This window comes from Penicillium subrubescens (genome assembly GCF_028828155.1).
Source record: "Penicillium subrubescens strain IBT 31985 chromosome Unknown utg000006l_segment0_segment0, whole genome shotgun sequence".
NCBI lineage: Eukaryota > Fungi > Ascomycota > Eurotiomycetes > Eurotiales > Aspergillaceae > Penicillium > Penicillium subrubescens.
This window is the reverse complement of record NW_026643156.1, coordinates 641,926-664,994: the sequence shown is the minus strand read 5'-3', so window position 1 is coordinate 664,994 and position 23,069 is coordinate 641,926. Positions and strand designations below refer to the sequence as shown.

The window sequence follows — 23,069 nt, the reverse complement described above, 5'->3', positions numbered from 1 at the left end:
TCACAATCATGACGCAATCCTCAATTCATCCTTGGCAACATTCCTGAACTTGGCCATAGAACCAAGAAGCCAGACAATTTCCTTGATGTAGCATCTCCGGTTTTGGCAGGGTACATAAAGAGGCTCATTTCTGCGTCAATGGCAGTTTTTACAACTTAACATTTACCATACTCATCGAATTATTGACTCTTCTTCAACCTCCTTCCCCAACCCTATCACCACGTGATCCAAGATGCTCGGCCAGACTCAAAGACCCGCGGTGCGTGTCATCGGCCGTGTTCGCTGCCAGGTTAAGCCCCGTGTCTCCAATGCCCGTTTCCAATCCACCTCGTCAGGCCCGGCCACCTCCGGTGCCAATTCCGCCCTGATCGGTGGCGTCGCTGGTGGTGCCTTTGCTGCCGCCGCCGGCTACGCATGGTACTCCTTCTCTGGTGCAAAGACACTGGTCGACACCAACAAGCAAGCCAAGCAATACCTCGAGCAAGCGAAGCAAAAGATTGCCGAAGCCGCCCCCGAGCCCAGCGAATCGTACGCCTGGTTCAAGAAGACTGTGACCCGCTATGCCGTGTTCATCCCCGGTGCCCGCGAATACGTCGATACCGCGTTCAAGGACCTTGAGAAGATCAAGGACAAACATGGAGACGAATTCGACAAGGTGATCCAGGATGCGTACAAGGAGCTGGCCGATGTCTCGAAGAATGGTGGTTTCGATAGCGACACGGCTTTTGCGGCATTCCACGTTCTGCAGAAGCACCTTGATCGTCTGCTCGACCTGGCTGGTGATGTTGGCGAGGATATTCTGGACAATCACCCAAAGATCAAGGAGAAGCTTGGTGGTAGCTTCGATCAGCTCAAGCAAATGGGCGATGCCTATGGGCCTCAGGCTAAGGAGGAGGTGAACAAGACATGGAACCAAGTCACGGATATTGTGAAGCGCGGCGCAAGCATAGACGCGGTTGCGGAGATCAAGAAGTTGATCGACGAGAAGAGGGAGAAGCTGCAGAAGCTGGGTGATGAGGCTTGGCAGAAGGGTCTCGACGAGTCTCGCCAGTTCCTCGAGAAGAACCCGAAGCTGAAGTCGCTCGTTGATGAGAATGCCGATGCGCTTAAGAAGGGCAATTTCCAGGACTTGTGGGGTCTGTTGAAGGACAGTGCTTCTTCTGGGAAGACGGAGAAGGTGGAGAAGTATGTTAAGGAGAAGGTTGATCAAGTGAAGAGCGGCGGGTTTGGCGATTTGGATAAGTGGTTGGAGGCTATTCCTGGTGGTTCCAATATTCTTCCTCAATTGCAGACGCTGCAGACCGTTGCACAGAAGAAGGGTGATGAGGCTGAGAAGGTTCTGAAGGAGACGTTTGAGGAGATTCAGGAAGTCTTGAAGAAGCGAAAGGAGCAGGTTGAGAAGATTGCCGAGGAAGCGAAGGAAGATTCGAAATAGATCCTATATCGCTATAGCATAGCATTTTTGTACAAATCATATCATTCTCAACGAAGATTTACTTGAATAAACTCAATTCTAGCTTCAGTTTAGTGCCATGGTTTTGAGAGACATGAACGGCCGGGCCTACCCAGGGTATTTCCCTGTCAATTTGCATGTTTATATCCAGACCAAATATCGGGTCTGCGCGTAGCAAACTCGCTATCCGTCCATAGAGCATGTAGTGATTGCGCCTCCGCCAAGCCTCATGACGGCGCCACTTATGTTTAACGTCATGATGATTGCGAAGTCCAAAGTTTGATATACTGGAGAACCCGCCAATCAGCATCGACCTGGCAACTACCATTCGAGGAAGTCCCGTTTGACATTCAATATTTATCACAGCACCAGCACCAAACATATCTCTCGTCTTCTCATCATCCTCCACATCTTGAACCTCCCAACCCACTTACAACCAGCACCCATCTCCAAAATGGAACGCAGACCCTCCGTCACCCAAAAGGCAGCCTCAACCAACAAAGTCCCAACTCCCCACACAGCAGCCCCAGTCACACGATCTGCGTCGTATTCCTCACCCCAAGAAGACTCCAACGGATCAAACTCGGGGGAGAAGGCAAAAGAAGACGAAGGAACTTACAGTCGTCAACTGCAGACTGCTTCGACGGAACTTCTGAATGACGAGAGAGTGGGACTCGGGTCGAAGGCTGGACGGACACTTCAGAACGTTTTGATGGATACGGAGCATCGTTTAAAGGAGCAGCGGCGGGAGTCGCTTCATAAACCGGGTCATAAGTAGGTAGTCCCTTGAGGAACGAATGTTTTTTTGGATTCATGAGCGCTGAATTTTCTGAAGGGCCTTGACCACTGGTCACCCACACTGAGGGACGTTGGCCTACTACACCGCACGATGACCGATTTGAGATTCCGTGTCCTTGAAATGAAATGTTGCTGTGCACGCAGCCATTCTGGTTAGACTGCCCTTCTATGGGAGTCAGAGGGGGATTGAGGATGGATCACGGCTTACCATAACGATTGAAACGAATGGATATTCCCAGCAATGAGATATGAATTACAATGGCCTCACTAGCTACTATTAATATGCAGATCGCTACGAATACACGACAGTTTGACAAGAATTATGCGTTGGCTCCGCATTACCAAGACCTCCCTTGTGATCTTTGCTCTCAGAGTCCAATAGTCTTGCCCGTGTACTCGTTCACGCGTAACATCATGGGGAAAGAGAGGACCTACCAGTCGAGACTTCCTATCCCAATAACACTGAAACCACATCCGCACGAATAAAACGCCCTCGATGATGTGGGACTTACACCTCACCGATCAATACCTTGTGGGACATGTCCAAGAATACAGAAAAAGAATGCATTATATATCAGAAGCGAAATAGCACAATATGAATTTATATACACGCAACCAGCATCCAGGACTGTCCTTGAACGCAAGGAATTACGAGCTCTAGATCAAAAATGAGATCTCACAGTTTGAATAAATGCAAATGCAAATAGCAAAATGTATTTACTGCCCTGTAGCAGCCTTAACCATGCTCTCGAAGTTAGGCGTTCCAAGTCCAGTAACAGGATCCCAGCCCGCAGTAGCATTCCAGCTAGCATAAGGAACAACAGGACCACCGTTCGAAGGACCACCAAAGCGTCCGTTACCATCACACCCAGTGCTTCCACCAGTAGTAACATCGTTCAACACAGCAGTGTTCGAGTACAACCACGGGTTCAAGAAACCCATGGTAGGTTGACCAGCTTTAATACGGGCATCGTTGAGCAGGGCAATAACACCGGCGAAAGCAGGCGCAGAGCAAGATGTACCGTCAACCTTGGTGAGGCGACCCTTCTCGTAGATAGCGTAGTTCTGGCCCTGGGCGGCGACGTCAGGGAAAGCACGGCCGTGGGCGTTGAACAGACCAGCTTGGCGGTTACCGAGCTTGTTGAGATATGTGCTGACGGCGTCGTTTTGCCAGTCGGGACGCTTCCAGAGGTCGGAGAAACCGCCGGATGAGAAGTAGACGGCCTTTTCGGGGGAGGTGTGGGTGGTTGCGCCGACGGATGTGACCCAGGGGCAGGCGGCGGGGAATTGTGGGGGGAAGTGAGTCGTGTTCTTGCCGTCGTTGGTTTGACAGGCTGCGCCGACGCCGGAGTCGCCTGAGGAGAAGATTACGGAGACACCGCGGCTGCCGAGTTGGGCGATCAGGTTGCAGACACTGCGGGCGTAGCTTGCGGGGACGCTCTGTGAGTAGTGTTAGCAGGGAATTGTGAATAATTGACTTGGTAGTTGTTTCTTACCTGCTCGTCCTCGCCGTAGGAGGTAGAGATAACCTGGGGAATGTCTTTGTCCTCCATCTTGACGACATTCTGCAGGAAGTCCAAGTAGGGCTCATTGTTGTTGTTGTTCGGGTCAGGCTGATCCAGATCGGGAACTAGGGGTGCACGACCACCAGTGCTGAACTCAGTGACTGGGACGGGAGCGCTGACACCGACAATATACTGCAGATCCAGGTTGGCCTCGCTGCTATCAGACCTAGAGTTCTGGTCATTGAGACCGCCGTGATACTCGATGACAGTGAAGTTCAGGCCCTGGGCATAAGGAGCGATATCCTGCTCAAAGAGAGCAAGGTCGGAGTACCGCGCATACTGCTCCAGGTAGCTAGCGAAAGCTACCTTGTTGCCATTTGTATCATCAGCCTGGTAGTCGCCGACCTTGTACAGGTCCTTAAGACACTGGGGGGTAATAGCACTGTTGCAATCGGTGCTGGCAGACTGCACAGCCTTTCGAAAGGTCTCATCAGCGGCCTTTGCCTTACCGTGCAGGGTGATACGGTTAGGGTGTAGCTGGCCGAAACGAGTGGTAGGTGTAACAAGGTTAATATGGGCGATAAGGGAGTCAGGAATGGAGTATTCCAGGGTACGCAGGCGCTCAACTTGCTTGTAGCGGTTGACATAATACTGGAAGTTGGCCTCCAGGAGGTGATTGGCCTTCTCGACGGTCGTCTGGAAGGACATCCAATCGGCATCTTGTTGGATATCGGTGATTCCACCCTCCTTGAGCCACTCAAGGACTGCATCCACGGAAGAAGCAGTGGGCTGCAACATGCGCTTCATCTCATCGTGAGTGCGGAAGTGCTGGCCATAGTTCGGGTGATCGGGTGTCGACATGTCCAGCACGGCTTGCTCGAACCCGGCAACGTCACCCTGGGTCAGGGCAACCTGCAACTTGATGGGTTGGTCCCCGCGGGGAGTTCGGGAATAGTGCCATCCTATTAGAAGGGCAATCAGTTAGCCATCCCACCCAAGAGGACAAAGTAATATGCAAGCAAGACGAGTAGATTACCTTCAGGAACAGCGGCGAGCTTATCGAATACTTCAGCTGCAGCAGTGGATGTCAACAGCGACACAACCGCCAGCGACAAGGCGCCTCGGTTCAACAGAGACGCAAGCATATTTGGAGACAAGGCACGAAATGAAGGCACACGACTCCGAGCTTGTCTTGACCACACCACAGGGATAACCTGCAGCGAAGGACCAAAATATAAATAACCAAAAGGATCCCGGGATGGCGGACACGGGAGAGAGGGGTAAACCCGTGTAGGACTATTTATTATGATCAATTATGGTTGCATTGGCGGAGGGAATGAACAAGAGTGGACCAGGAATGTGGTGCAATGAAAGTCCTCAAACTCGCAGCCAAGCCAGGCCAATTTGGCAAGCTTTAAGTCAAGCCGGTGGACCCTAAGGCTGCCCAGCCGGACCTCCTCTTCTTGGCCGTGCAGAGTCTCATCGAACTGACATCGGTGGACCCTGACCGACGCGGATGCCCGTCGGGGGCGATGCGAGATTCAGGGCCCAACGGCCCCTACCCAATCGTTCGTCTTGCAGCCTGCGGTGCTGCGGCGTCCTGCCGCTCGTCACCACAGGTTCAAGTTCTCGTTGCATCGTCGTACCCGTTGGGAAATGATTCTGTCGGGGGTATAGCCGGTGATGCCATCGAGAGGGGGGAACTATGATGTTACTCGCCCCCCTCTCCTTTCCTGTCGGCTGTTTGAGACATTTGTGACCCTCCTGCGTGGTCGCGCAGCAATGGGTGGCAGCGCAACCCCCGGCCCCCCGGTTTTACGGTGTCGCGATGATCGGCAGGGGAGAAGGATCCACCCGCTTGGCACGACAACGAAAAGCGAGGGGCCGGGGCCCTGCGTGAATGATCCAGAGGGGCTGGGCTTCGGGGGTGATATGAGATGAGCCAATGGGACTGGCGATTGGGGGCTCAAAGTTTGACACCAGTCGCATGTTTATTGTTCGCTTTATCGCTTTGAGCCAGTTGATAATGGCTTTGTGGCGGACAATGGAATGCCAACATCGCGGGCCCTGCCAAGATCGCATCCACTTGGCGTGCTGATCGGGCGAATGATGGCAAAGCTGGCAGGCCAATCACCAGGCGGTGCTCCACAAAAGTTGGGGGCAGCTATCGGAGACACGCGATGAAATTGGCCGATTGTACATCGCAATGGACAAATGGTTGAGCGATATGAGATACGGAGTAGACGAGTAACCTCATTTGCCTCGGCAGCATGAAGTCGTGTCAACAGGGGTCGTTGTCCCCGTGATCGGGTGATTGCAAAAGGCTGGCTCATCTCTCCATGGAGATCTGAAGGATGCCGCCAGGGTCACCTGCCCCGCGCCTCATTAGCGGCTGTGGCTGGATAAGCGTTCCTCCAACAGCCACAATCATCGCCCTTTGAAGGTGAAGAACCTGTTATCTCGGACGCTGGAAAACCAATTGATGTGTGCAATACCCCTGCCCTGGGCTCTGTTATTTCTGCACCATCCAGTTTGTATTGCGCCATCTCTGGTCCTACCTATCCGCAGTCGAGGTGTCAGTCCCACGTCCTTCCGAACTCTGTAGTGTGACCGAAGACGGAACAGCTGGTACGACTAGACAGATGGTCAAATTCGAATATTGCAAACTGTGAATCGAGTATGTACTGACTGCTTTGTCTCAAATACTGTGCAGGTTACCAAAGCGGGGAATACGCACGGTCGGGTTGATGCAGGTAAACAGGAATAGCTGCATTGTTATAAAAAGGAAACGTGAATATTCAGAAATACCCAAAGCGGGACACCTACCTAAACCCAGGCAAGACACCTATGCGCCATGTAGTAGTCGGAAGGTATTCGAGAAATATGATCTATGCGTTAACACACGCCACTATACTCAAACCCTAAGCCATACCCCCTGCCTCTTACCCTGTTGTCTGGTTATGCTTTGCTTCTTAATTTGCTTTTCCATGTGCTCTGTTCTGTGCTAAATGTTTCTTTTTTACTCTTCATTCATAAAAAGAACTTCCATGGTTTTAAGTTGGATAACCGGGGACTCACTCCCGCAGCTATTTGTAGAAACGTATATGACAACACGCTGGGAAGACAAAAGAGCCGGAACTGTAATCAAGGAGACTATCCTTCACGATCCCCGATCTGTTTAGCAATTGCAATCATATCTTCTTCTCCCAGAGCCGATTCCATCGCCTGGGCGTATAAATTCCCACACACATCCATCAGTGGCGATTTTACGTTCGCTGAAATAGCAGCAGACTGAATGAGCTGCGTGCTATTATAACAATCCTTCAGCGAAGCCTGTGGAGACCAGTCCTGGCTTAGCATCTTGCTGACTTTAATATGGGAATATGCCGACGCCATAGGACTCGCCGCCACGACTTTTCCGAAAGCTTCAAGATCAAGGCCCTGGGCTTTGGCCAGGTTCATAGACTCTGCCAATCCAACGGTGAGAGCAATCAGTAATGAGTTGATGGCGTACTTTGTCTTCAAGCCGGAACCGATTGGACCGCAGTAAACAGCAGAGCGTGTGATGGGTTCAACGTAAGGTTTGATAGTCTTGGCGAGGTCGGGATCTCCAGCCATCATGCCAACGAGGTGACCTTCTTCAGCAGGAACCTTGCTGCCACTGACTGGCATCTCCACAAATTGTCCACCAGCTTTTCGGATCTCTTGATCAAGAAACTCGCTGAATTCGACCGACACTGAGCTAGTATTGACTAATACTTTGTCCGAAAGAGCCCGTTTGAAATCGGTGGTTAGGATTGACTGGATTGCTGGGGCGTTGAAGAGCATTACAAAGATAATGTCTGAGCTTTGCACAACTTTGACGGGTGTTTCTGCAAATGAAACCGCGTCAGTTTGCTTGAATGATGCATATTTGGCAGGACTTCGATTCCAGGCCATGACAGGATATTTCTTGGCGAGGTTACGGGCCATTGGGGTGCCCATGACCCCAAGCCCTAAGAAGCCAAGCCGCATATCTGATGGGCTAGCCCAGTGGATGGTGAGTTGGCGGGTCGTCGATGTGGATGGAAGGTAGGCGATGTGAATAACTTGCCACGAGTCGGTTATGGGGGTAGAAGTTTTCGGTGGAGTCGACGGTTCAGGAAATGATATGTAGAAACACGTATGGAAACCAGACATTTCATATCGAAGCCTCTCCTTGCAAGAGGATATATCGAGTTAGCGATCCCGATAATAGCCGCTCGCTGGGCTTATAGACATGAATTTTGAAGGCGCGACTTGGGAACCTTGAGTGAGCCGAAGCCGGAATCCAGACCTTTGTGGAGCCAAGTATAGATTGCAATCAATAGTAGTCTGTCTATCTTGAGGGATTCTTTCTATACATCGTAGGAATAGTCAATGATAGTGATAAGAATTGTCTCCAGCGGCCGGTTCTGTTCGCCGCATAAAGTCTGCTTAGACGGCAATCTGTTCAGGAAACCTGGATATTGATAAGTGGATTCTGTTATCTCAAGGCGATTCTTCTCAACGTCTGAGAAACCTTTACCTTGGGCATTTCTATCCTCGGAGTTGCATTGCAGTGGGTACCGCAAGATATGTACCGCGCAGACTGGATCATGGTTCTCATCCCTAATTGTGGGGCCTTCCCCACACCGTGTCAATTACAGGGCGCGAATATCCACATACAAAATCCGTGAATTGTCGGCTGTCCGCGGCATTTGGTCTCTATTTAAAAGCAAGATATTTCACTTCAAATATCGATTAGGCGCTGATCGTTGAGGATAGTCACAAGTCTTGCTCGAGTGACACGTGGCTGGAGTCATTTATCTTTCTCTGCTTCATTTTCAACGGCGGAGGACCCTTTGCAAATTCTCTTCCACGCAGTGACTCAAAAATATTAGGAATAAGAAATAATTATAGGTGGCGTCTGGCTTGCCTTGGTCAAAACAAAAAAAGGAAACATGGACGACATAGAATTGCTAAATTATGGCTTCAAGGATATTGAGATCCGACCTTAGATCTAGATTATCCATGCCGCCAGCCCAACAATACCACCCAGAACTCCCTTCACCATATCCGCATTGGAACCTGCCACCCGAACAGCCGCATTTGATGTGCTGGCACTGGTCGCACTCGAGCTCGTGGAAGAAGCGCTGCTCGAGGCTTGAGAGCTCGTGGTCGCAGCCGCGCTTGTCACGGCTGTCGTCTGAGTGCTCTTTGACCCAGCGCTAGTGCTACCACCGGTAGAAGAAGCGCGAGTTGAACCGCTGGTCTTCGTTGTCGCCGTTGTTCCCGTCGTCGTAGCATTGTGGCCGGTAGCCGTGGATCCTCCGGTTGTGGTAGTAGAATTTCCCGAGCCCGTCGTCGACGAAAGGCTCACGACCTTGAAGCCAAGAAGATCCTTAGAAGCGTCCTTGGAGAAAACATCCGTGGCCTTGCCCGCCGCCTCACCGGAGCAGGCACTGTTGGTGAAAAGAAGCATGTTGATATCCGTTTCGCCCTGGGCATCGATTTTGAATAGATGACCCTTAGGGTTATCGATCTTGATGCAGTCGCTGGGACCATGGCCGGATTTAGTGTGGTCATTGTCATCAGCATCGTTCCATTTGATTTCCCATGCAGCTGCGAGGGGGGCAATTGAGACTGCCATGGCGAGGAGAGCTGATGACTTCATTTGGGTGGTGTAGCGTGTATAATTGTCGCAGTACGGAGTCGCTTTTTTGTGGAGAGGGAACAATTAAGGTGTGAAATCGCAAAAACAAACACGAAGATCGTCTGGTTCAGCGGGGCGTTCTCCCTTTTTATGCGGAATTGCCCAAGAGGCTCTTAACCTTTTGTGTTATTCTTGACTCCTCGTTATGCCAAATCTGGGGTCTGGGCATGCAGATCGCTCGTATTCAATGTACCACCAACCAGTTAGGATGCAAGTGTGGCAGCCACGGTCGCGGGCGAGCCGCTTTTCTTGAAATGAATGGTGAGCCAGGCATTTGTACCTGAGCAAGAAAATGGGGGCTGAATACGGAGTAGTTGCCGAATGAATGTGCGTAGTCAAGCATATTTAGGTATTCGGAATTGGCTTCCATGTCTCGTACGGTGGGACTACCTTAAACCTTAACGCCAAGGCGATCGTAAAAATGTAACGTTTTCATTCAGCTCAGGCAGGTCAGCCAGGCAAGGGACTTGGCGCTATTTTGAAAAGTACTAGCTGTAAAATTTATGGGTTCGTAGCCCTCATCACCTCGCGTCCTGCCACCATTGCTCGCCCCCGTTAAGGCTGCGTTGTATGTAATCTCAGACCATATCTTGCCTGCCACCAAACCGAGGTGAATGCGCCTGCATATAATGGCTCTGAGTATCCTCCTTCGCATCCAATAATCTATTTTTATTAAGGTCTTGGACTGTTCGGATGTAACCCGCTCTACGGTACTGATACTATCAACAGTGGACAGTTAGGTATTTTTTGCATAAAGGGCCAATCACGCAAACATTTGGACTGCTCGCTTGAAGAAACCCAGAAAATTCGAGTCCACCCAATGAAGAACAATGACAGAGGGGGTAGATTGATCGATCAGCAAGAGTTAGACCCTTCATTCCCCACTCCAGGAGCTTCATAGAACGAGACAAGGTACGAGGATAATCAGGACCGAAAACTTTCTTCTGCTTGGCCACGCAGTCTCTGAGAAAGGCAATTGCTTCGAAATGTCGGCCAGTAGCTTCCCATAAAGATGATAGAATGGTCTTGCTAGCCATCATATTAGGGTGGTCTGCACCAAGCTTTGTCATTCTTGTCTCCATCACCTGCAACTCGAGCTGCTCGGCCGCCTCGTGTCGGCCTAGATTCCACAGGGACCACGCCAGGTTCGCAAAGCTTGATAGCTTGAAGGGATTATCATGACTGAGAGTCGATTGTCCGCAGCATCTATTTGATTTGGATGTCGAGCTTTTCAGCCTCTTCAAAGCGGCCTTGGCGGTTGTATGTCAAGGCTAAATCGGTCATGGTTGCTAGTGTGCGGCCGGGATCAGTGCGGCCGGGATCGCTCTGGCCGAAACTTGACTCGAGAGCCATCATCACTTGTTCAATGAGTTGACTAGCTTCTTCCCATCGTTCCTGCTTCATGTATGTCTTTGCGAGGTTATCCATGGCCACTAGCGTGTCAAGATGATCCTGGCCAAATTTGTTGGACATGGGGAAAGAGGTGTTGGCACGTTTCCCAATTTTCATCTCCTTCAGCTGTAAAGTGACCCCACAAGATATGGACGAGCTGATCCTTCCACCTCTCGAGCTGATCACGGTTCTTTAGCCATGCCCGTACAGTCAATTGCACCAGTCGATGCATCGCGAGAAATGCCGGGTCCCTCCCTACTGAAATTAGCGAAAAATCTCTGAGGGTTATGATATCGCTGTCCAATCGATACTCGGTATCAGCGATAGGGGTAGTGACACCAAAATTCTCCGGGTCTCTCGTCCAAGGAATTTATTTCCTGAATTTGCCGAGCAAGTAGAAGATCACGAGGAATCCCTTGACGATCGAAGAAATGCATGAGAGAAAGGAGGTCCGCTGCCGAAGGTTCAACTCTTCGAATGTACCCAAACGAGATTTGCCAGGTCATCAATACGGAATTTTTCGCTTCCCAATCTCGACACAGCAGACCTGCCTCATGATTGAGTATTTTGGCTGCTTCCTGGTCACTGTGCTCAATTTTGTTCAGGTACTGCGAGAGTGAACAAAACGGTGAGCGATGGGTTATGTAGGCGGCGGCTAGTACAATTGCCAGCGGGATAAAATCGAGGGTCTTGACTGGTTTTTCCATATCCTCCAGCTCTGCGGATATAACAAGCTTCTTCCGTAGCAGATCTCCCGCTTCGACTTCGTTCATCGGTCGGACTTTGATGAGATATTTATAACAGATATCCGAGGAAAGTCCTCTGTTTCGACTTGTCGCTAACATTGGAACCATTTGAAGATTCGAGGAAGTATCTAAGCGGCGGCTTTTCTGGGGTGTAGCTCTGCATGTCCCTATGGCTTTCTATGCCAATTGCCTGGATTGCTCAGCGAAGTGGTTTGCGAAGAAGCTCATCATCGTCCACTTTATCAAGGATGAGAACCCAATTGCCGATCTTTTCGTCTTGAAGCCAGTTGCCAACGAGCTGGCGACCTTTGGATCCTGCCTCAGGAATTTTAGCTCAGTCGGCCAAATCGCGAAGACTTTTTCATAACGGGCGGCATTGCTGGCATGAACCCAGAAGATCCAAGTGTCTGGCGATTTCTTTCGAAGCCTATGACAGTACTCAATAGCGAGTTGCGTCTTCCTGCTCATCAGTCAGCGTTGGAGCAACTAAAGCTCTCCCTGCATTGTTGTATCCTAACCCGACATCGCCTAGGCCAGCGAGGGCTAACTGTGAGCCCAGGATAGAGGCCATTTGGGCCATCTGATCAATAATGGCATCTCGACCGACAAAATCTGGATCTTGTGGAAATGGGACGGTTGAGACAGGACTGGGGCGGAGCTCTGGTACTTCTATAGAGGGGCTGTTAGCCAACTCAACTCTGCATGTGGGGTCTTCAATGAGATTTCCCTTGTGAGATGTGTATTGATCCTTGGTTGATCGCCACCTGGACCCCGGAGTTTCTCTCGCTAAATGCGACAGACCCCATGATAAACCATGCGAAGCCGACTTTCAGTGTTTTGGGTTGGAAGTCAGGAACTGTAAACCCGGGAACTCAGACACGTAGGAAGTGCAAAGTGAATAATGTTCAGCCCTGCATCAGGTAACGTTGGCACTTACAGCTCTATCTTTAGCTCAAGATTATCTAGGCTCAACAGACCCACCTGCGGAGCCATTTTTAACTTTGCATGACCGTTTCTGGCATTCTATTGGACTAGCAAGAAGTAGAAAGAAACAAGAATACTCTGGGTTTCAAAGATGCCTGGGAAGCCAAGTTCTAATGAGACTCTGATCTAGATAGTTATGGGTCATGTGACCCATAGGGCCAGCGATCAGATGAACACCGTCCACGATTGCAAAAGAATATATTCAAATTAATTCTGTTGACAGATACAACAATATCAACAATGACGACGCCTTATGTACAAACAGGCCTCACGCCTCAACGAATACTGTATGTCCCAGCCAAAGCCGAGAGACCCTAACACCACCGCATCTATCCCAATCCTTTACTCGATCTAACCCAATCACACACATACCAACTCTACTTCGAACCCGCCTCAGACCTAGGCTCAACAGTCTCCTCCTCATTCTCCAAATGCTGGGCATAGAACATCTGCGCAATAGCATCATCAGTCTGGAGATAAGTGCGACTACCCTGAATAAACCAAAACGCAATCGCAATGACCAACATAACACCAAACACAGCAATAGCGTAGTTCATATCACTAGGGGCCGGGTTAGGACCACCGGGGAACAGGAAGAAAACAGTCGTGATAACGCAGTACACGACACTGGTCCAGTTGAGCCACGGACCCCAGCGACCGAGACCCGCGGAGCCACCGTCAGGCAACTTGTCGCGGCCAACGACGAGCAGGGCCATGATGGGCATGGCGTAGGAGACTGTCAGCGCGATGGTGCTGACGGAGAGAATGGCTTCGAGGACGGTGTTGGCGAAGAGGTAGAGGATGCCGACGATGGCGATGACCACGCCCTGGCCCCAGAGGGCGCGGACGGGGACTTGCCAGACGGGATCGACGTGGCTGAAGTACCGGCTGAAGGGGAGACCGCCGTCGCGGGCGAAACCCCAGGTTAGACGGGAGGCGGTGGTAAGGATGCCGATGCCCTGGCCGACGCCGTTGAAGATGAATAAGGCGAGGAGGGTGGTGCCGCCCTTTAGGCCGACGGTTTCGAGCATGAGTTCCATGAAGGGGAGGTCGGCGTTTGTGACATTGTCCACGCTCTGGATGCAGAATAGGCAGACTACCATGAAGATGAAACCGGTGATGGCGCCGAAGAGAACGGCCATCCAGATGACGCGGGGTGCGTTGCGGCGTGGGTTGGGGATTTCTTCGACCATGTGGATGACGGAGTCGAATGCGGTCAGACCGTAGGCGGCCTGGACGAGACCGGTGAACCAGGTGATACCGTCGGGCCAGCCGGTCTGGTTGATCCAGGTGCCGAAGACGAATTTGCCAGGTTGGAAGGAGAGGTCGCTCTTAACGCCCACGCAGATCAGCATGACGAGGGACATGACGACGAAGAGACCGGCGAACCAGACGCCGACGAAGTTGTTGATCCACGGGAGGATCTGCTCGCGACGACAGCTGACCACGTTGACAAGGGTGAGAAGGAAGACGACGGCGATGAAGACGACAAAGTTGAGCCAGCCCTGGCTGTTACCTGTCCAGTCTGGATTGAACATCGTCCTCATGCCGAGAATGAACTCGGTCATGAAAGCGACCTGCGACGCGGTGAGCGTCCACCATCCAAAGGTGTTGATCCAAGCACACATGTACGAGACGAAGCGGCCCAGAGGGGTGCTCCACAGTCGATATACCCAGTATGCCTGGCCGAGAGCCGTGGGCATGCTGCTAGTCAATTCGCCCAGGGAGAGCGCAACACATAAATTGCAGCCAGTGACCAGCACCAGACCCCAGAGGATAGTAATGGGACCGCCATTGGTAAGACCGCTGCTGAGATCTTGAGCAAAAGTAGAGTAGGTTCCTATCAAAGAGAATCAAAGAGTTAGTTAATTGTCCAGCATTTTTCACTCAAAACCCCTATACACTCGCCACATACCTAGAACACAAAAAGCCAGTGCAAGCATGCTCCAGATACTGAATTTGCGGGTCAACGCCTGGGCATGGCCCATCCCTGCGAGGTCGGTAGCATCCTGCACATCCTGATCATTGTCGAGCGGCACCTTAAGGGGAGGCGAGTTTGATTCCACGTCCATAACTTGGTGAGACTTGACTTCCTTCAGCCGGAGGTAATAAAGATCGATTCACGGGGCAAGACAGTAAACCGCGCGCCCATTTTCTGCCTGCAAGGTTGTGGGGGAACAGAGAAGGGGGGAGGGAGAGAGATGGGATGGGGGGACTAAGCCGCGTTTCTATATAGCTTGCGAATCACGATTGATCGACCCCCTCTTTTACTCGCTGTCCGTGGGTAGGTTCTCCCTCTGAGTAGTCACTGCTTGGTCCTCCACAGAATAATGGACCTTTCAGCGAGAAAAACCTAAGAAAAGAAGGCTGGGCTAAGCGGGAGACCAGGCCCTGGGTCGTGGTTGCTGGTATCTGTCACTGGATTGTGCCCCAGGGAAAATACGGGGGCGGCACAGATAAAGCTGGGGAGGGATGGGCCAATGAGAATGGCTCCTCAGACAAGAATTCACGGGGTCAATAGTCGACTTCGCAGAGATTGGTCATGGACTTGTGAACTGTTGGTAATGGAAATGCTCATCGCGTGTCGTCTGGAATTTTTTTTTTGCGGGGGGTTGCGTTCCGCCCTCGGCAGGACCTCCTGCAGTGGGCCGAGGGCCCAGTTCTTTGCATCTTTGCATCTTGGGAGGTGATCCACTTTGATAAGAATAGTGATAGGCAATATCATATTTCGAGTTGAATAGTCATTATCGGGAATGGAAGTGGATGGTCATGTATTGAAGAGACATATGGTATTTGAGCGATGTATTCTGTTTGGTTTGTATAGCTGCAAGTGACTGTGAATGCGCCCGGGTAGGGACTATAGGAAGCCCATACACCCCAACAAACATTCTCATCAGTTCCTCGGTGGCAAGAGAAACTGCACTCCCACCTACCATGTCATTCCTGCCCTATAATCCAATAGAGACCATGCAAACGCCTCCAAAACCTTGCAGCCGCCCTCCTGCCATGCCAACATCGCCGGGTCTTCAGTGGCAATGCCAATCCCAAAACAGCAAGTCCATGCGGATCGATAAGCCCGTTATCGCGGCAGCGGCAAAAAGTCCGCTGGGATGTATGAGACTGACATGACAGACACTGTGGACAAAGGCAGACACGAAACCGATATCATGCCTATCAAACAGTCAATCCGGTATCTGAGTATCCAGACAAATCTCCATAGTCAGTGGTGTCGATATCCCGATGCCGGATCACAGATCACAGGCCTAATGTCCATATAGAGTATGTCCAAGGACCGCAAACTCAATTCCTCTCCTAGGCGCAGCCGATGTCTAGCTAGTGCTAGGCCGTTAGTCCAAGTCAAATGTCTAGCTGGGTTCAGAATCGTGAAGACCCGATCGTGTGACGATTTGTTTTCCGGAGGAAAATGACCCGCCAAGACATCGGGGAAGCGACCAAAGGATGTAATTCATGCGATTCAACCAGGCAGGCACCGGTATTGATACCCTGGTTGCCGAGATATCTGGGGGACCCAGATGAAAATGGATCCACTTCTGACGTTCAAGAGGGGCCTAAACTGGAATAGAGGCACTTATCCATTGAATGTGGCGGAACGATCAGCATGAGCTTGGCCGCGGGCGATGTTGATTATTACATAGCACAAACCCATTCCGAATCCACGTTCGTAGCTGGTCGATCCGGGACGTTTGCGCCGGAGGCTATCCAGATCTGTTCGTGTCCCATCATTGGTCTGTATCGCCGCTCGGTCTTGAGAATTTCTCCTTCTCTTTCCCCTTTTGGGAAGCTGTCGAATGGAGATGGGTGTTTTCGTCTGGGTCTGTGTATGCCTGGAGTTGGGATAGACTCGAGATCGATGGGTATGGAATGCGGGGTGAGGGGAATTACCTCGACGTGTTTTCGTCAAAGAGTCAACATGTCGGTCAACATTGTATCTTCACGATATCCCCCGAACGTGCACATCCTGTCTGCTTCACGATCAACCTTTGAGGCTTTGCCGTGCCGACGATAGTCAGGCACCATGCAGCCATGCCAAACCCTTTTAGGCATGTATAGCCAGATCAGCCTCTGAGTTTGATTATCCGAGCCGATACCCGCGCTGGAGGCCTGAGCCCCGAGCCACCAGCGTCTGTTGGCAGACCTTGTTTTGATCTCCAAATATCTTGAGTAACCGGCATGAATAACACCGATGGTGAGACGGTGAGATTCCGGGAAAATGTCTGTCATTTGATGCGTTCTTTTTGCGTTTCGTGATGTGGCGCTTGTTGGATGGGTTATTTCCCGTCGCGGTACTTCTATCAATCCGGGGTATTAGCAATTGAAATGGAAGGAGTGGTGTTTGCTGTGACTAATTGATAGGTTCTCCGACGCCGATGTACGGATCTCGCCGAGTGCCTGGGTGAAGCGAGAAAGTGAGTTCCCCAGTGGGAGGGTGCTTTAGTCGGCTTGCTTCCTTGTCTGAGATGGTTACACGCCCGTCGTGCGTGAGAGAAAAGGACTCTGCGTAACCATTAATGTGGCACAGCATTAGTCTCGGACATTTGTTACCGCTTAGGGGCGACTCCTGGCATTTCCTCGTTGTGCTAGGCTGAGTTGGCCTAGAGCTAGCTCAAAGACGAAAGTGGACGATGTTGGTCAGGACTCGACTGCATTCGAATTCGAAGATAACCAGCACCCGATCTTGTGAAAAGGACTATGCAACTTGATCACTACCTTGTCAGTGAATTTGGAAGGAAATAGGTGATTGAAAGCACTTATCATGCTTCTTATGTATCGAATCCTCTGAAGTCTACCCGGCGCGACTTTTTCCCAATCAGGAAGGCCGGCAGCACGTGTGTGAAAAACAGCTCGAATCACCTCGACTGACTCAACTAATTTGAAAAATTCGTGATGAACCCACACTTACCTCGTTAGCATCATGCCATCCCAGCTATACCCAGGCTGAGCACGTCAGTCAGTCAACGCCACAGCTTCGATTCAATCCATCGCCGCCTTACCCACGCGGCATCCCCCAGGCAGTCTATTCACCAGTGTGAGAATTTTTCACGAAGCGAAGAAGTTTGTATGAATCATCCGAGTCTTGGTAATTATATTAATGCTTGAACCACTGTCGGAAACACCGACTGATAATGAAAAGTCAAGTAGGGGAATCTCGAACACAGAAAGCCAAAGCACAAGCACAAACACAATGACACTTTTGTTGTTGTTGTTGTTGTTGTTGTTGTTGTTGTTGTTGTTGTTGTTGTTGTTGTTGTTGTTGTTGTTGTTGTTGTTGTTGTTGTTGTTGTCACCAGGACTCGAGCATGACACAAATATCACAGCGATGATGATGATGGGAGAGTGGCCGAACGACCAAAATGCATAAGCATAAGCATAATCCGAATAAAACACCGAATCCACGAGACTTGTCCACGTCTCTCCAAACGCCGATCCAACCCAAACAAGGAGAGAGCCAGAAATACAGACCGTCTTCATGACCATGACCAGAACGAGAGTGCCTGAACCAGAAACCATGAGAAAAACTCCGCCCGCCAGCGGGGATTGCAAGAACCTCTAGTTATATATCGCACGTCACGGTCATGAGCACAAGCCAAGAGAAACAAATAAAAGCAATATGCAAAACGAAATAATCGAGGAAAGCGTCGAGTCGAGTCGAGTCAACGATGTCAGCCCTCCATTCACGACCGACCATGCTTCGAACCCCTCCACATCCCACCAGGAACAATCCCCTGCTTAAACATCGCCAACTCCTTCTGCACAGCCATATTCTCCTGCTGAATCCGCTCAATATACGCCAACGCATTACTCAAAATCTCCGATTTCTTCAATGACCCCGCTCCCGCTCCGACGCCTGCCGCACGCGAAGATTTCTGCACGCCAGCGGGCGAAATGGCTTTTTCCAGGGCGAGGAACTTGGCGTTCATGTTTGTGCGGTAGCGCTTTTCGATGATGTTGTGGGCGGCGCGTTTGGCGGCATTGCGGCCTTGGGGGTCTTGTGCGATTGATGCTGATGTTGATGGGGGTTGTTGGGCAGAGGAGGAAGAGGTGTTGGATTCGTCGGAGAGACTGCGGGTTTTGCGGCGTTTGTCGGTGCGGGTTTGTGGAGGGTTGTATTGTTGGGGTTTTATTTCGGGGCTTGAGGACCAGCGGGTTGATGATGTTGACGTTGTCGGTGATGTGCTGGTGATGGAGGCGCGGGTGGTTGGTTTTGTGGATGTTGGGGAGGTCATGTCGATTGAGGGGCGGGCACTCATTGACCAGGATTGGTCGTCGCTGTCGAGGTCCTGGGTAATAAGGTTAGTCCTGGATTTTTGGATGCTTGCATGTGGTATAATTGGGGTGATGTCATACTGAAGAGAGCGAGACGGTATCTTCGGCTGTGGGCATGCTGAATCCGCTGATAGCAGTTGGTGTACCGAATGAATCCATGAAAAGATCTTTCGAGTCGGCATTGGTCAAGCTATCTGCAAAGTCGAATGAAACGGGGTCCATTTCGGCGGGGTTCAAGGAGAACAGGTCAATGGCGCTGTCGTAGGACCAATTGCCGGGCAGAGGGTCGGAAGCTTTGGTCGTGGGGAAGAGCTCCATGGGACGCGACTGTGGACTTAATTGTTGGTTGAGGTATCTCTCGTCTTCAAGGGAGAGATTGGATAAGGCGGTGCGATTGAATGCCATGGTTGGATCACGTCGATAGGATGTGGCGATCATGTAAGGAAGATATTGGCAGTGAGTGGCAGAATATATATATCGGTGGCACGAGTCAAAGGTACGTCGATGTTATGCTGTAGCCTGGCTGTTGGATGTTGTTGTGATTGTAGACTGGAGTTGGGTAGCGGGAGCCGGGGAGGAGAAATATATAGTATCAAAGATGATGATAAAGAGGATCGAGGACGATAATGTTTTGGATGATGAACCATGGAAACAAAACAAGAATCACGTTTCCCATCGGCCATGTCAGGACCGTTATATATTGCTCCGATTTTTCTCGAGCAGACAAGATCGAAAAAGGACAGGGAAAAAAACTGTAACGGACCAAGGGGAAGAAGCCGGACCGGATGACGACTCAATTCGTCTGTTGTCCTTTGTCCTTTGGGTTGGCCGAGCCTGACAGCCGAGAAGAATTGACTTGTGATGTCAGGTTTTCTGGCAGGTCGAAAACAGAATCGACCCGATTGGAAAAGAAAATGATAATTGATTAATTGATTAATTGATTGAGTAGAAAAAGAGAATCCACTCGTCCATTCCAGTCGTTACTAGACCCTGTCTCCTCCCGGCCGTAAATGGTGTAGGTGTTCCGGGCAAGCTAGAGACAAAAGGTCGAGATTATCATTTTGAAGAATGCGATTCGCTCGGTGCAATCGAACCGAGATCACCTTAGCCATCAGAAAGCATATTGACAAGGTCCTCGGCCGGCTCCGAGGGGAGTCGATCAGCCGTAATCAATTCCGAGTGTTGAGTGTAGGAGGTCCCGTTTTCATAGCAAAACTGAAACTGGTCCCGTATACAGTGTGGCCTCCTACGTTAGTACTGTAACTCCCTCTATAATTGGAGAAATGAAAAGTCACTACTAACTTAACTAACGTGGGGCGCAAATGTCACCGGGTGGGGCCGAAAACCCGCGAATAACCACTGGATCCGCTTACTCGGCAAGTGCCAAGACTTTTGTTCCGGCCGAGTCTCGGGCCCGACAGCTCAACGGTTATTCCAAGTCGTGGCCTTTGTCTAGAGCATTGAATACATGTACGTAGTGCACATTTTTGAGGCATAGAGTACCGACACCGTACTCTCTCATCACTTAACTAATTATAATTTGCTAATTGTCGCTTCTGTCCTCCCCCTGGCCGGAAAAGTTCATTTCCTTCTCACTACACAGTTACTTCTGTTCCAATTCCAACTGCTAACTCGCCTGGTAACCCTGCATGACGCGGGCGATCCGCTGCACCTCAACCTGTCAGGCCAAATATGACACATGCATATTCAGTTGGACACCCAGGGCCGTTAGGCCCGTTACAGAATAAAGCAGACTTTCTGCAGTTGGCCGGGATGCAATCATGTACAGTATTTTGGCAGAGGCAACAAGACATGGGGAATAGCGAAGCAAACCATGCAAAATAGTCCTCGATGCATACATACTGCATAATGCAAAAAGCATGCTACCTAGTACTGACTAACACAAAATTTGCTACGCTGAAGATCAGTCTGGACTCGACTCGACAGGGATTTTCATCGAGTGCAGAAATGCAAGATGCAAGTATCCCTTGTAGTTTCCCTTGTAGTGTACCTTGTAGTGTACCCGATAGTACGTTTCAGCAGGAACAGCCTTTTTTGGCGGAAAAGCCACTCTCATCATACTTGGACAGGGTTTGTGCAGGGCGCAATATTCCCTTAATTCTTCAATCTATCTTCAATCATGGAATATACCTTGCTAGAGTGGTGGTGGAAATGGTCGTGGTTCTCGCTAAACAAAACCCTGTTAAACCTCGGGAACCCGACACATGACACACTGTAGATGCCAACCGCCCGGTGGCAGGATCTAATGATTCGTGCGAGAAGGATGATACTCCAAGAGTATACCTTTTATTCGTACGAGAGATGTCCCATTCATCCATACCAATTCCCTTGTCGCTGCTTCTTTCTCTTAGTACCAAAATATGTACGTATCCCAGCACGATCACTGTCCTAGGTACCCCTAACAAATCATGCACATACTGTATACCCCTCCTGCTGCTACAGTATGTTCACTGCTGCATCAGAATTTGCGGGACCTACCAGTACCTACGGACCCAATTCCGAGCCCGTGCATCTCACCCGGTGGAAACTAGAAACAAGTGGAGGCAACTCTCTCCGTACACTATACCCTTTACACTCACTTCACACTGTATCCAAAATTGTAGTATGTAAGCTAATCCTCAATCTCGGTACACTATCTTAGCAACACCGATTAGGCGCAATCTAGTGCACCCCGTCCGTCCGTCCGTCCGCAGTGGAACCCATTCAACGGACCACTCCCAGTACTCCTAAATCCGCTGACCCAGCCCTGGGCCACCCAAGGCCTCTAACTAGTAACTACAGCTCCCGTGGCGTTGCCACGTTAAGCCGTGGGGTGATCCGGATGTTTTGTTTCCTTTCAACGTGGGCGTTAAGAAACGGGGTTTTTGAGCCCGTGGTCTACCGAGATTTTCTGGTTTTATGTGGGACGGAGCATTTTGATGGCCTCGTGACAGGTGTTTCTGTTGAAGACACGAAGTGAATCCGGGATGGGAGATCTGGAGTGGCAGGAGGAATGTTTTATCGGTGAATGGTTTTGGTAATGGTTTTGGTTGTTGTGGTGAGAATGGTGAGAATGCTGCTGGTGGTCTCCTGATGAGAGGGAGGAGTTGGCACGATTGAGGCTCAGGTGAGGAATTTGCATCGCGATTAGGTTTCCGTGATATGGGATTGAGATTGTGGTTGACAGAATGCGAAATCTGGCAATACCAATTAGATTTACCTGTTGATTATCTCGCAACAAACACATTCCAATCATTCACATTTACGAATTTCTACACTGGCAAGTCATTCCAATTCTAAAGATCACATCTGACAGCCTCACCAGATCTACATTCACCCTCAACCTTGGCCTACCACTTACGATTTCACTAAGCCGCCCTAAACAGCCGGCCCCGGCACCGACCCGGGTGGAGCAATGCCGTCAAACTAACTAGTCCCTCCTGCAAGCTGACCGTTGCCCTAGCCCAAATGCCACTGCTGTCATCGACCCCCCTTTTCTTTTTCTTTTCTTTTTTTACCCAGCCAATTTTTCCAGCACAGTACCTGGCTAGGGTCGGTCCACGCGGAAAGCTGTCAGTCCGGGTGGAGAGCTGTCATTGTCGGGCTCTAGATTGAATCAAATCGTGTCAATCGTCAACTGGGCATCCACGGATCGTGAATGGATCGCACTGCCGACTTCAGGCGGATTTCCCCGGATTATGGCTTCCGTGGCGGGATCTACGTCGGCAGCTACTGGGACGTGGTCTATTTGATGGTGTTTATGGGGGGATAATGTTATTACCGCTGTGATGTCAGGGTAGTTTGGACCTGTGTTGTCGTGTTTCTTCAGGACAGGCTCGGTCTGTTGTGTCGGTAAAGTCTGTTGCACGATACAGGCCTCTCGGTGTGCAGGGGTACAATAAGATTCGTGGTAATTTTCATTGCCGAATGATACGGTCTCTTCCTCTGTGAGCCATAACATATCATCGGGTCGATTCATTCTCGAAATCATGATGATTGGCTCATGACAAGTCTGCATAGTAAGAAGTTTCCGGTTTGAACAAAACAACAAGTGAGACTGACGATGAAAAGGATATCCTAGTAGTTGGATCGCAGAGTCAGCTTCTCTCCATTGCATATGCAAAACGAAACAGCTCTCCTGGATGTGAAACTTGTGTCCTGCTCGTCCAAAATCGTGCCGCAACTCACGGCGA

The 23,069-nt window shown here is 50.5% G+C and overlaps 11 protein-coding genes across 11 annotated transcripts; 4 read left to right on the top strand and 7 right to left on the bottom strand.

Annotated features, from left to right (window-relative positions):
• Positions 1-232: 232 nt before the first annotated feature.
• On the top strand, positions 233-1,435 carry N7473_008789 (uncharacterized protein; the record flags this gene model as incomplete). Its single annotated transcript, XM_057154729.1, has 1 exon — positions 233-1,435. One exon carries the CDS (start codon positions 233-235, stop codon positions 1,433-1,435), a length of 1,203 nt encoding a protein of 400 aa, XP_057005859.1.
• A 472-nt stretch (positions 1,436-1,907) lies between these two features.
• Positions 1,908-2,231, top strand: N7473_008788 (uncharacterized protein; the record flags this gene model as incomplete). The annotated part of the gene is made up of 1 exon (XM_057154728.1): positions 1,908-2,231. The coding sequence occupies one exon, from the start codon at positions 1,908-1,910 to the stop codon at positions 2,229-2,231; it is 324 nt and encodes a 107-aa protein (XP_057005858.1).
• A 570-nt stretch (positions 2,232-2,801) lies between these two features.
• Positions 2,802-5,133, bottom strand: N7473_008787 (S53 family peptidase). Its single transcript, XM_057154727.1, has 3 exons — positions 4,793-5,133; positions 3,748-4,718; positions 2,802-3,691 (listed from the first exon to the last, which is right to left on the bottom strand). Exons 1-3 carry the CDS (start codon positions 4,899-4,901, stop codon positions 2,969-2,971), a joined length of 1,803 nt encoding a protein of 600 aa, XP_057005857.1. The 5' UTR covers positions 4,902-5,133; the 3' UTR covers positions 2,802-2,968.
• A 1,776-nt stretch (positions 5,134-6,909) lies between these two features.
• N7473_008786 (NAD(P)-dependent oxidoreductase) lies at positions 6,910-7,935 on the bottom strand (the record flags this gene model as incomplete). The annotated part of the gene is made up of 1 exon (XM_057154726.1): positions 6,910-7,935. One exon carries the CDS (start codon positions 7,933-7,935, stop codon positions 6,910-6,912), a length of 1,026 nt encoding a protein of 341 aa, XP_057005856.1.
• An 841-nt stretch (positions 7,936-8,776) lies between these two features.
• N7473_008785 (uncharacterized protein) lies at positions 8,777-9,430 on the bottom strand (the record flags this gene model as incomplete). Its single annotated transcript, XM_057154725.1, has 1 exon — positions 8,777-9,430. The coding sequence occupies one exon, from the start codon at positions 9,428-9,430 to the stop codon at positions 8,777-8,779; it is 654 nt and encodes a 217-aa protein (XP_057005855.1).
• A 761-nt stretch (positions 9,431-10,191) lies between these two features.
• On the bottom strand, positions 10,192-11,715 carry N7473_008784 (uncharacterized protein; the record flags this gene model as incomplete). The annotated part of the gene is made up of 4 exons (XM_057154724.1): positions 10,192-10,651; positions 10,812-10,987; positions 11,016-11,215; positions 11,268-11,715. The coding sequence occupies 4 exons, from the start codon at positions 11,713-11,715 to the stop codon at positions 10,192-10,194; spliced, it is 1,284 nt and encodes a 427-aa protein (XP_057005854.1).
• Positions 11,716-11,776: 61 nt separating this feature from the next.
• On the top strand, positions 11,777-11,974 carry N7473_008783 (uncharacterized protein; the record flags this gene model as incomplete). Its single annotated transcript, XM_057154723.1, has 1 exon — positions 11,777-11,974. The coding sequence occupies one exon, from the start codon at positions 11,777-11,779 to the stop codon at positions 11,972-11,974; it is 198 nt and encodes a 65-aa protein (XP_057005853.1).
• A 994-nt stretch (positions 11,975-12,968) lies between these two features.
• N7473_008782 (putative amino acid permease family protein) lies at positions 12,969-14,663 on the bottom strand (the record flags this gene model as incomplete). Its single annotated transcript, XM_057154722.1, has 2 exons — positions 12,969-14,431; positions 14,507-14,663. 2 exons carry the CDS (start codon positions 14,661-14,663, stop codon positions 12,969-12,971), a joined length of 1,620 nt encoding a protein of 539 aa, XP_057005852.1.
• An 862-nt stretch (positions 14,664-15,525) lies between these two features.
• Positions 15,526-15,858, top strand: N7473_008781 (uncharacterized protein; the record flags this gene model as incomplete). The annotated part of the gene is made up of 2 exons (XM_057154721.1): positions 15,526-15,703; positions 15,812-15,858. The coding sequence occupies 2 exons, from the start codon at positions 15,526-15,528 to the stop codon at positions 15,856-15,858; spliced, it is 225 nt and encodes a 74-aa protein (XP_057005851.1).
• Positions 15,859-17,603: 1,745 nt separating this feature from the next.
• On the bottom strand, positions 17,604-18,120 carry N7473_008780 (uncharacterized protein; the record flags this gene model as incomplete). The annotated part of the gene is made up of 2 exons (XM_057154720.1): positions 17,604-17,626; positions 17,727-18,120. Coding segments are annotated over 2 exons (417 nt in total), but the record flags the coding sequence as incomplete, so codon positions are not given.
• Positions 18,121-18,284: 164 nt separating this feature from the next.
• N7473_008779 (uncharacterized protein) lies at positions 18,285-19,314 on the bottom strand (the record flags this gene model as incomplete). Its single annotated transcript, XM_057154719.1, has 2 exons — positions 18,285-18,890; positions 18,958-19,314. The coding sequence occupies 2 exons, from the start codon at positions 19,312-19,314 to the stop codon at positions 18,285-18,287; spliced, it is 963 nt and encodes a 320-aa protein (XP_057005849.1).
• Positions 19,315-23,069: the final 3,755 nt, after the last annotated feature.